The 13328-nt window shown below is 37.7% G+C and overlaps 1 protein-coding gene across 1 annotated transcript in view; it reads left to right on the top strand.

Moving 5' to 3' along the window:
• The window catches only part of LOC132882004 (protocadherin alpha-8-like), a 58039-nt gene extending 53689 nt beyond the window's left edge, over positions 1–4350 (top strand). The window contains exon 2 of the mRNA XM_060915170.1: positions 4272–4350. Within this exon, the coding sequence (XP_060771153.1) occupies positions 4272–4325 (54 nt within the window). The 3' untranslated portion in view covers positions 4326–4350. The remainder of the gene's footprint in view (positions 1–4271) is intronic.
• The last annotated feature ends 8978 nt before the right edge of the window (positions 4351–13328 follow it).

The following is a 13328-nucleotide window of genomic DNA, read 5'->3' as shown; positions in this document are numbered from 1 at the left end:
CAGTTTAGTTTTCACAGTATTTGGCTTTAGGCTAAGTTTCACTGACGTGGTCAACAGGAGAGATGACTTGCCTGTAGTTGTTTGTTGTTACCAGAAATTAAGACTATGTTGTCTGCATAGTCCAAGCCATCCAGTTGATGCCAAAGGGCCCATTGTATTCCATTCCTCTTTCATTTGAGCCACTGATGACACAAAATTCAGTTTACTAGATTGAATTGTCACAAGTGATTAAAAGCAAAAGCTGTGTTCACTGAGAATTAAATTACTGAAGAAAAGCTAAATCTCATAACCTGAAGTAATGACCTACATTCCTTCAAAACATAGTGGTTTTGCCAGTTAATACTACAAGCATGAAATCTGTTGACTGTTTTTTGAGATTAATCTGAGTGTATTAGTGACATTTTGACATTCAGCTTGATTGGGTGAACTTTGTTGCCTGCCTCAGGTGTTTCACTGTTAATCTGATTGTAAAAGTGTGCCAGTTATCCCAGTGGTGCTCTTGTGTGGAGAGTGCTTGGATTAGGCACGTCATCATAACTGGAGGGACACTAATCCTGTTCGGAGTCTTCTAACGGGATTACAGTGTAGAATGATAGCAGTGAGAGAAGAGGGCAGGGAATTTTACTGCTCAGGAACAGGGATATACACACACAAACACAGTGTATCACATAAGGAGATATCACATAAGGAGTTAGATCACCATTTTCTAACTGTTCATCTTTCTTTTTTATATTGTTCTCATGTTTTTAATACTTTATACTTACGTATTATGATATTGTTTCTGTATATTCCTCTGGTTTACTTTGTGCTGCACTTTTCCTCATCCTTTGACTTTTTGATCCACCTTCCACTATGGCTTTAGTTTGCACTGCCTTCATCTCTATTTGGGGTAGACTCTCCCACTTTTTATCTGGTAATGAGATTTTTCAGATTAGTTAATTTTTTTCAGCTCTTAAATAAAGGGAGTTATTTTATGTAGTGTTTCTACTGCCATACTCTGACAGAAATCAATAAATACAGTACACACCCTATTTTTATACAAACTTTGTTATAGATTTCTATTTTATGACTTCTACATTATCAACTCAGTTTATTAGTTCCAAACATTCATTTTCCAGCACAAAATTAAATGTGGGCGGCACGGTGGTGTAGTGGTTAGCGCTGTCGCCTCACAGCAAGAAGGTCCGGGTTCGAGCCCCGTGGCCGGCGAGGGCCTTTCTGTGTGGAGTTTGCATGTTCTCCCCGTGTCCGCGTGGGTTTCCTCCGGGTGCTCCGGTTTCCCCCACAGTCCAAAGACATGCAGGTTAGGTTAACTGGTGACTCTAAATTGAGCGTAGGTGTGAATGTGAGTGTGAATGGTTGTCTGTGTCTATGTGTCAGCCCTGTGATGACCTGGCGACTTGTCCAGGGTGTACCCCGCCTTTCGCCCATAGTCAGCTGGGATAGGCTCCAGCTTGCCTGCGACCCTGTAGAACAGGATAAAGCGGCTAGAGATAATGAGATGAGATGAAAATTAAATGTTACAGAAAAAAAAAATTGTTTCTGAGCAGCATATTATATAAGAGAGCACTTTTCAGATTAAAAAAAAAATAGGTACCCTATGGGTACATGTGGCTACTGCTTATTAATAAAATTGTTTTCTGATACCATGTCCAGACAGTAAATATAGCAAATATACATGTCATCAATTATACTTGCCTCATCTCTTGCAAGCATCACCAAGCTGTGAGCAGCATCAGGGCTTTGTTCAAAATACAGTGCTGTGAACTATATCTATTTTCAAAATAGTAAGAAAGGACTTGTTCATGAATTGTCTTAGCCTAAATATCTGCCAAAAAGCTAAAAAAAATTACGAAACCTTTCATTTGACCTTTCAAAAGAACCAAACAAAAGCTGTGATAATCAAAAGGTAAATCTCCTTAAAATAAACATGACTTACTTAATATCAAATCAGTAGCCTTGGTGAACCATGAGGTGAATTTCGTTTATCTTTTTATCTGCTGATTATCTTCTGATACAGTTATAACGAGGTTTCTCTTATTTCATTTCTAGTTGTGATTAGTTCAGAAGTTTATCAAGAAATAGAATGGGTAATCAAACTTAATCAGGATAAGTGCTGATTGGTTACAAAGTTTTGCTATTTTTACACTCATTCTTACATTCTTATATTCATTCTTGTGTATCTTTGATAACGCGAGATCAACTGTTCATATCGCAAGATCACGATTCGCCGTTCTGGTGATTGTAATCCTCATGTGTATGCGCATGCCCAGTACCCGATTGTTACACTCTTACATTCTTACAGCACAATGACATAGTGGCTACTGCCTCTATATGAGGCAGTAGCCACTATGGGCGGCATGGTGGTGTAATGGTTAGCACTGTCGCCTCACAGCAAGAAGGCTCTGGGTTTGAACCCAGTGGCCAACGCGGGGCCTTTCTGTTTGGAGTTTGCATGTTCTCCCCGTGTCTGCATGGGTTTCTTCCAGATGCTTTGGTTTCCCCCACAGTCCAAAGACATATGCTTAGGTTAACATGGGGTGGCCTTGGGCTGAAGTGCCCTTGAGCAAGGTACCTGACCCCTAACTGCTCCTCGGGTGCTGTAGTATGGCTGCCCACTGCTCTGGGTGTGTGTGTTCACTGCTTCAAATGGGTTAAATGCAGAGGATGAGTTTCACTGTGCTTGAGTGTACATGTGACAAATAAAGGCTTCTTCTTCTAAAAAAAAAAACAATGAAGGCTGGGGTGGCACAGTGGTGTAGTGGTTAGCACTGTCGCTTTGTGAGGTCTGGGTTCGAGCCCCGTCGCCGGCAAGGGCCTTTCTATGCAGAGTTTGCATGTTCTCCCCGTGTCTGCGTGGGTTTCCTCCGGGTGCTCCGGTTTCCCCCACAGTCCAAAGACAGATTAGGTTAACTGGTGACTCTAAATTGACTGTAGGTGTGAATGTGAGTGTGAATGGTTGTCTGTGTCTATGTGTCAGCCTTGTGATGACCTGGTGACTTGTCCAGGGTGTACCCCGCCTTTCGCCCGTAGTCAGCTGGGATAGGCTCCAGCTTGCCTGCAACCCTGTAGAACAGGATAAAGCGGCTAGAGATAATGAGATGAGACAATGAAGGCTGCAAAATTAAGACACAAGTGTGACAGTCCAGAAGAACTGTGGCTGGTTCTGTCAGATGCTCAGTAAAACCTACAGCTCATTTCCTTATAAAACTGTACTCATTGTACCTGTTCTGTTCATTCCTGTAACTGCATTGCAGTCATAGGGAGGCATGAAAGATGCTGACATAGTCACTCATCTCTCATGTCTTTTCTCTGGGCTTGGATTGCTTGGCGGCACCCATCTCCTCTTCAAGCATTTTCACACCTATGGTCAATTTAGAGGCACCAATTAGCCTAACCTGCGTGCCTTTGGACTGTGGGTCCATACCATGGGTTTTCTCCAGAGCACCCAGACGATGCTCTCCTTGGGGAGAGCATGCAAACTCCACACAGAAAAGCCCTCGTTGGCCGCTGGGCTCAAACCCAGGACCTTCTTGCTGTGAGGCGACAGCGCTAACCACTACACCACTGTGTCGCCCATCATTGTACCTGAAACTACTATTTTTTTTTTAAAGCAAAGGGTCATGTCACACTAAATATTGACTTTGTTTCATATGGCTTACTGCTGTTTATTATAGTATATTTTTTTTTAATGTTGAACCATTTCATTTCATTATTTTTAAGCCTTTTTTGGTCTTAATCATTTCTTTACATGTGCCTAAGTACTGTAAAAAAATAAATAAATAAATTCTCAACCTAATGCTATGAATGACATCGCACTTTTTTAGTTTTCTAATATAAGATTCATGCCATCAGTTATTTATCAGGGACCATTACTGTGCTGAGCCAAGTGTTTTTCACAGAAGATGTACAGCATAAGTGTGCAGGATTAATCTGATCAAACCAAATGCATACACATTTACAAATACATATAAAGGCACTGTGTGTGGTTTCAAGTTTCAGGTACTGTCATGGACATGAGTGAGTTTGTTCTAGTAATTTGGCAACAATTTATTTCTTGTTAAATATAAAAATGGTAGATATTACATTAAGCAAGAATGATTTCAGACATAGGAATTTATACAAATTACACAAAAAGAGCTGGAACTGCTTATCCAATCCCTCATTCCACTTTGTATCTAAAATATCTTTCAGTGCATAGACTGTTAATGTGATGTAATGTAAAGTAATATACCTTTTTCATTTTTTTTCCCTTTTCCATGCATCCACAGAGCACGCTGCAGGTAAGAATATTTCAGATTTATAAGTGGCGTCTTTTGTTGTAGGGTTTTTTTTCATTCTATGTTCCTGTCCATGTCTTTTTATTGGCATTTTCAGTACATTACCTTCATCTCTAACATTTGAAGCTCCAGAACTTTTTTTTTATTCATCACTCTGTGATTTTTCTTGTTCTTACTGTTTATATGGTCATTGTTTTTCTGTTTGCTTTATGTTTGTTTTTAATATATTGATAATGTTGTTAATTCCTAAATGTCCTTCTTTGTACTAACATTTTATTATTTGATTAAATGCCATGGAAGTGTTTCTGCATTATATGAGCTTAAGATAAAACATGCCTGGAAGAGCACTATTAAGATTTGATGTTAAAAGTGCAAAGTTGTGTTTTCAGTGAGAGGGTGAGGTTGGGGGGCACAGCAGAATTCAAGCTTCACTGTTTCCTTGTCTCAGTGCTCACTAATGTGAAAAACACTGGCCCTGTGTGATTTTGTTTTCCTACACTGTTCACAATTGATCAGAGTTAGTTGGTATTTTGTCATATTTGTCAGCGTATCTACAGAAGGTGTGTATTTGGTGTGAAATAAGATCAGAATGGAGCTTTAATTTCTTCATTTTCAGGTTTTGTTGTACACTCTTTTCTTGCTCTAAGTTTATCCACATATCACTTTACATAAAAGGCAGCAATATGAATTACTCCAGTCTGGCAGCTTTTATAGTGCCTTCATCTAAGAGTTCCCTTATGGGAATGAGATTGACATAAATTTGTTGCAATCTCTCTCTCTCTCTCTCTCTCTCTCTCTCTCTGTATGTGTGTGTGAATAAGCTCACCAGCCATCAGCCAACAGTAGAGCATTCAGTTGCACTTAGCAACACGTTAGCCAATCAACATAGCCTGGAGCATATAATAGATGTTAACCAATTAGGTTTTGACTTGTGGTTCCAGTGTTTGTGAGTAGCCAATCACATTCCTTGTTTAGTTCAGCCATTGCTCTCTGCAGATCCAGGCTGCTTTATTCTTATTACTTCCAAAGCCTCTTATGAGATTAAATAGAGAAAGCTTTATTGCTAATCCAATCTCATTATATTCTACCACAAGGACACTCACATGCATTTCACTCTCCTTACTTTATCTCTATTCAACACTCAATAGAAAAAAAGAAACTTCTCTTTCCTTATGCACAGAGAGAGAGAGAGAGAGAGAGAGAGAGAGAGTCTGTCTTTCCCCTTTATGTAACATGGCCATTTCTGTATGCACAATGAATCATATGCCGCAGGATGTGTCAATTTCCAGACAAGGAGGGTTAAAAATAATAACAATTTTAAAAATCTGATTTTTAGATGTCAAAAACATAGGTAGAATTCCTCCCCCAAATCTTTGCTTTGCAAATAAACTTATTTTCATAAAATGGTCGGTTACGTCTCAAGCTTTGCTAAATAATTTGTTTACATGTATTTTTCTCTTTTGAGTATTTTGCTTGAACTAGTGTTTATGTTGTATCAGTGCACATTGGATTTGAGAGAGAATAAGCTTCAGTGTGTTTGCTTTGTGGTTGACATAGAACTTTTCTCATATGAAACATGAAGAGTGTGTATCCATCAACAGATTTTAAAATGAATGCTTGACTGTTTTTTTTTTAAATTCCAGTTCTCTCTTGAAAATACACTGCTTGTACTTTTTATGTGTATGTGTGGATCCTGTTGTCCTGTGCTTATTTAACTACTGCCGTATGGCATCATTAGGCTTATTGCTGTTAAAAACACATTCGGAGATATATTATTGCTTTTAATCCCCTCTATCACTAGAGTAAACCTCAATGGTCAGTTAAGTTTTATCCTTTCTTACTTGTTCACACTGCAGGAACAAATAAAACAAATATATCAGTCAATAATTAATTAAATGTTCAGCATTTTGGTGTTTTAAAATATTTAATTTTGAGAAGTGTTTATAATTTTGGAAAAATGTGTTATGGCATTTTACACTGTTTCCTAAAATGTTAACAGCATTTGCATGTTCATATGCTCTTTGTCTGGGAAAGATTTAGGTTTAAAAATACTATCTGCAATAGTGATAAATCTAGGATGGGTAAAGAAGGACGCAACTTAGATGTGTTACTCAACTTGTCCTCAAATTATTTTCGCCTTTTTTTAAATTATGTATTATTATTAAAGCAGCACTCTGACATAAAGTAGTAGGTTTTTCATGAGTAAATTTTACTCAAACTAGCTACTGTAAATGAAATGAGTTAAATAAATTACATAAGTTTACACACTGTAAAATTACACAACATCATTACTACTTAATGGTCACTAACATGCTTATGGTTCCCACTAGAAATAGCACACCAATGCACTTATAACAGCCTTCATAATGACTGAAGTGATATAACCTAACATGAAAATGTAACTAACCTCTGTGCATGCACATACACACCATACACCTGACTGAGAAACACAGACGTCAAACACACCTTCACAGTGAAGAACGCCATCATATTACAGCTGCTGTCCTTAGCCTCTCCGGTCTCTGACTCATAATGCATCATTTCCTGCAGTGGAGTGCTTGACACTTTGTGACACACAGGCAGGAAAAGGGCACACTGGTCATATGCTGGGTGCTTTCTGAGTGAAAAGTTCTGTCACTTTAAAGTCACCCACTTTGCTTTTTTTCTTCTTTTTCCATAAGCCATGTTTGAATAAATTACAGTAACTGCAGTGTAATAACATATGTTTTAAAGGTAGACTTTCAGATTTTTCAGTTGTAGGTCATAAAAAGAATTTTGCCTGATACCCAATTATTTTTGTTTAGTGAACCAAAAGCTACTGAATTCAAATCACAGACTTCCAATTGTATTATTATTTTTTAAAATCGAATAATTAATGAATTTAGGGCCATGTGGCCCTAAATTCTCCACTATTTTTTCTTGCTTCACCATGACCCAATTCAAGCTACTACATCATGCATCACATGGTGGGCTTTCCCCATTACAAGGCATTGTGGGATACAAATTTGAAACAGGAGAGGAAAATGGAGGACATGAATGAAACGTGAAAGACTGACTACAGTAATGAAAAGTGAGAAGAAAAGACATTATGTTGCGAAAGAAAGGAAATGCAGGACCAAGAAAGCTTTACTGAAAATGACCTTTCAAAGTATTTCATAATACAAAAGCCTTAGGCCTTAAAACCAACATAAAGAAAAGAAATATCATAATGTGGACAATGTCAGTAGTTTATCTAGGAATGTATATATCAGCTGATTTTATGTGGACAAACCATGTTGAATATGTGGCTAGTAAAATTAATCAAAGGCTTGGTCTACTTAGACATATCAAGCATTTACTGCCTTTCAAATTGCACCTTCTTTTTTTTATAACAGTCTTGTTATGCTTTTATTTGAGTATGTGGGTATAGTTTGGGGAGACAAACATAATGTAATTTTAATGGCTAGTTTACAAGAACTACAAAATAAGGCTGCTAAACTAATTCTTGATAGACCTCTTTATTCTTCTACCAGGCATGCTCTTGCCACACTTAAGTGGGTATCTTTGGAGAAAAGACGGTTCCAGAGAAGATGCGTGTATAAGTGTCTAAATGGACTTCCAGAACACAATTTGAACTTGATTAGGCATCAAGATTGACATAGCTATAACACAAGAAATAAGGATAAACTCAGGCTCCCCAAAACTCAGAGGAACTGAGGGAAGCAAAGGACTGAATTTCATGCAGTCAAAGATTACAATGCACTTAACCAGGAAATTAGAGAATCAGGGCATGTTCATATTTTAAGCTTAACTTAATATTGTTTTATGCACTATCCATCCATCCATCCATCCATCCATCCATTCCCTGTAGCCCCTTGTCCTGTTCTACAGGGTCGCAGGCAAGCTGGAGCCTATTCCAGCTGACTATGGGCAAGAGGTGGGGTACACCCTGGACAAGTTGCCAGGTCATGTTTTATGCACTAGATATTCATAATTATCATAATTATTAGCTTTTTAGTGTATTTATAGCTCTAAACCCTATTTATTTGTATTTATTAATAGTTTTTTAATTTTTGAGGTCCTTTTTGAAAATCATGTATCATGAAAAAGTTTCCTCAATAAAATATTATTATCCATCCATCCATTATCTGTAGCCACTTATCCTGTTCAGGGTCACAGACAAGCTGGAGCCTATCCTAGCCAACTATGGACGAGATGTGGGGTACACCCTGGACAAGTTGCCAGGTCATCACAGGGCTGACACAGAGACAAACAACCATTCACACTCACAGTCAATTTAGAACCACCAATTAGCCTAACCTGCATGTCTTTACACTGTGGGGGAAACCAGAGCACCCGGAGGAAACCCACAGGGACACCATACAAATTCCACACAGAAAGTCTCCCGTTAGCCGCTGGGCTCGAACCCAGAAGCTTCTTGCTGTGAGGCAACAGTGCTAACCACTACACCACCGTGCCACCAAATTTATTATTATTATTATTATTATTATCCTCCACAACACTCAAAATTAAATCAGTTTAATAGTTCTGTGAATGCATATGCAAATTGAGTTCAAAAATTATGGCCCCAATTTAGTAGGCAATCAGTTCAGGTGAACATTGTTTATTTGTTTTTCAATTTTTGTGAGCTTTTGCAAAATATCATTACATTTAAATGAGTAAAATAAGTAAAATGCACACTTTAGGTTTTAGCCACATACTTACATGAATTAATTGAGTACAGAACTTTAAGCAATTCAATAATTCTAATAATTTGCTTTTTGTGTAAAAATCAGAGATTTGTTTTGCCAGATTTACTGAACAACTGAATCTTTTTTTCAGTGCCAGTTGCATACACCTCTCTATTATTGTTATTGGTGTTTATTATTCAGTACCATATTTGCAAGTTTTGTAGCTTGACTGCTTACTGTATTAGTAGTATTTGAAACACTCCTGTTTTTCTAATCAAGCTATTATATTTTGTTTTTCATTTATTTACAAAGACATGCTTCAAATGGAATGATTTTAAACAAATACATAGATTTAACAAGGCTATATATTTTTTGGACACATTTTTGTGAATGTACACAGCGATTTGGTGTCCATGAGTTAAGGTTTGATTGCTGGATGTATCGGACAGCCAGGGGACTTTTGAAAGAGCTGTAGCCCAGATGGGACACATGATGGTTGAATGACTGAGCTAAAAGGACAGGCTCTCAGTGGGGGTTATGATGCAAGTCATAATGACCCTGCCACTTCCTTTATGCTGCTATATGAGCTGACTTACTCTCTGGCATATGTGTGACTCTGTGTGTGAGTTGATGGTGTGGGTTATAATTAAACAAGACTTAAGATGGCTTTTTTCTCTAAAGAAAGTAGATGGAGGCTGCACCTTTTCCCGTCTATCTGTTACTATAACTCTTTGGGGACAGAGACTAAATCTAAGAATTGCACATCTAGATTTCCTGTAAGGCCTGTAGATCAGTTGTGCAGAGAGCATTCAGGGCCTACACATTCATAACTGTTTCACTCAGGAAGAATAAATAGGGTCTCAACCACCCCCTCCAACTGCTACCAGTAAGTATCCATGGCAACAGGAAGGCTCTTCCAGGGATGAGAGAGGGATTCTGATGCCTGCTAGCAGTCCCCTTCCCCCCTTACACACACATGTGCACCTTTAGCTTGCACATGCTTAATGTTTTAGCCCACATGCTGCATACACATCCCCAGTATTGTATAAATATTAACTCAGACATATTCAATTTATGCATACAAGTTAATACAAAATCACATTAATGATGCTCACACAGGCACAGTATCAATAATCATGCATATAAAGCACCATATGAGTTCTGTAATTGTGTGTGTTGTTTTTTCAATCACCCTGCTCTAAATACATACCCAGTATGAATTTATTTATTTTGCAAAAACACACTATTATGATTTTAATTTCTTCTTAATCTCTCAGCTTGCAGATGTTAGATGGAGATGGATGTGATCGCTCGCGCGCGCGCACATACACACACACAACGTGGACACACACACACACACACACACTATAGACACACCCTTGGTTAAGACATGAATTCAAAGACACCACATACACATGCTATACAAGTACCCCCTCTGGTGTTTGCAGACTTCACACACGCTTAAGTGTAAATAATAGATATTTAAAAAAAAAAAAGACATTTTCACACACATCATTAAAGATTCACAAATACCTGAGTATATTCTGTACTTTTTTCCATAATAAAGTAGTATTATCTTTGCAGAGATTTATCACACATTAACTGATATTTCTTGGGCTCTTTTATTTATTTATTTATTTATTTATTTAATTAAATTAACAGTGTTGGATTTAGAAGCCCTCTGGACTTATAACCTAAACTGTATGAATTTGCAAATCAATAAAACTCTGCTCTAGCACTTTAATGATTAATCCTGGTGGATGAATGGGACGTTGTCTACATGCCTGTGTGTGTGTGTGTGTGTGTGTGTGTGTGTGTGTGTGTGTGTGTGTGTGTGTGTGTGTGTGTGTGTGTGTGCAAATGTCATTGTTCTGCAGTGCCTCGCCCATATCTAACAATAAAAACAGATCAATGCTATTTCTGTCCTCCAGGTTCTACTGAGCATCTCCAGAAATGCATATGTATGTGTTATAAGTTATCTCTTATTACCCCTGAATGTGCAACAGAGGTAGCGAGAGAGAGATGAAAAGAACATAGTATGTGAATGAACAGTGTAAAAAAAATCATGCTGTGTGTGTGTGGAAGATTTATAACACTCGTACACGAGAAAGTTTCACATACATATTGTCATATTATACCAGTGGAGTGTTTACAGATCAATGCCTGCTCTCAGTTAAGTGATACAGTCACTTCTTTCTGCAGTGCGGATGTAGGGCAGTCCAGTCAGCAAATCTATATTGACTCAGGTGAGAAACCCATACCTCAGTAGGTTTTTTTTGCATTTCTTCCTGCGTTCAAAGAACCATTCTGCTGCAGAGAGAGAGAGAGAGAGAGAGAGAGAGAGATCTAGGATTAGCCATATACTACTTTTATAGAGTTTGTCCTTTATTCCGAATGAGAAATTAGTAATTTGATGTTGGCCAGAACCTGCATTTTGCTTAAGAGCTCATGTATAATGCATGGTCTAGCAAATTATTAAATTTATTAAATTATATCAATTAATGATGTGTTGTACTGTTTTTGTCCTTAGAAGAAGGACCACCTTTAATGATTAGATATGCTACATATAAAATTAACCTGAAATTAATAGTCACTGTAGTAGTCATAATGCCATAGAAGAAGAAGCCTTTATTTATCACACATACACTCAAGCACAGACTTAAGCACAGTGAAATTCCTCCTCTGCATTTAACCCATCTGAAGCAGTGAACACGCTTGCATACACAAGTGAGCAATGAGCACAAACACATACCCCCTGATGCAATAAGGCATAGTGTCAGCATGTCCAGTTCAGCATGTCCACAGGGTCAACTTTGCTATTACAGCCTGCACTGCAGGCTTATGACTATCCACTAAAGCAGAACAAGAATGAACCAGCCACCCTCTAGAGGCACCGGAGTTAATATAGATATGTTGTTCTAAATATGATACTATTTGCATGTATCGGAGGGTTTTTTTTTCTTTTATCATCACACTTTATTGTACAGAGGTCCATATGCAGACCATACATCTCTAAATAATTATTAGATATTTGTTGGAGATTCACATACCCCATGTCTGTGTGGGTTTCCTCCCACTTCAAAGACGTAGATTGGGTAAAAAAATATATATATATGTTGAACTTGTTGTATGTCACTCTGGATAACTGCGTCTGCTAAATGCCTGTAATGTAATGTAATGGCCATGCAATGTGCCTGTAGGAGGCTATAGAAGATCAAACCAGTGGATATTCTAAATGGATGATGATGTAATAACTGTTGTCAAAACATGACATTGTATGAATGGAGTACTATTTTTCATCACATAACAACTTGCAATGCACACAGAAATGTGATTAATGTTAAGTCCATCACAGTTGAAGTGTCTCACAGTGGAAAGTAGCAATTCTTCATTCTGGTAATATGAAGGAGAGAGATAAAATCATCAGATAGTCTCTTCTTGGTTTCTGCAACGTACAGTTGATTACGTCTCTTTCAGGACGGTGAATAATGCCTGAGTGTTGAGTGATAAAACTGATCTTTTAGGGCCTGTGATCTTAATAGCTTAGTTGTATGGAGACATACCATCCTTCCTCTTATGCTAAACATTTAATTCACTTCACTATTATTATTATTATTATTATTATTATTATTATTATTATTATTGGCGTTTTGTCACATCAATTTAGTTAAGGCCTAGTCTGTTAACCTTATTATTGTCTGTAACTATAAAGATATTAATGTTATTATGGTTATTAGTAAGGTTTAAATTTTTTTTCTTTGTTTTACCTATTATTTTGACATAGTTATCAACGACTAAGGCAATGTTTAATTATCTGATTTGGGACTTAAGTGTCAAAGTGTCGAGTGTCAAAGAAGGGAGTAAATATTGGTCATAAGACTTGAGAGACACTGTGTGTCGCTCTTGTTCCACAAGCTTTTGATTTGTAATCATTTGGCTCTTCTACAGTATGCCCAACCCCTTAGTTCTCTCTTCTCTTTGCCTCTGTTGTTTTCAACCATCTCTCTGTATCTAACGGCTCGGCCAATCTACAGTACGATGAATTTACTTTCCTTTCTCTCTGTTAGTGGATGGTTTTTTTCTGAGCGTGATATCTAAGGTGGCTTTTTGCCTTAAGAAGCTGGATGGATTATTTTGGATGGTGTACATGTAAGGCTTGGCAATTACAAGGAAGACATTCTGCGCTATTTTCCTTTGTCTCCGGACAATGCTCAAAACCTGTTTCCTGCTCACGTGGCAATTGTCTTTCTCTTATGCATTTTGATACCGATTTTTCAGGTTTACTCCTTATAATAGACCAGCATATACAGCAACCATGAGTGCGAAGAGGATTATCTTAGTGGGACTTTTATCTGTTTTTGCGAGCTATGTCTCGGAT

Source organism: Neoarius graeffei, chromosome 2 (genome assembly GCF_027579695.1).
Source record: "Neoarius graeffei isolate fNeoGra1 chromosome 2, fNeoGra1.pri, whole genome shotgun sequence".
NCBI lineage: Eukaryota > Metazoa > Chordata > Actinopteri > Siluriformes > Ariidae > Neoarius > Neoarius graeffei.
The sequence above is the reverse complement of the archived record's forward strand: the minus strand, read 5'-3'. Positions and strand labels throughout refer to the sequence as shown.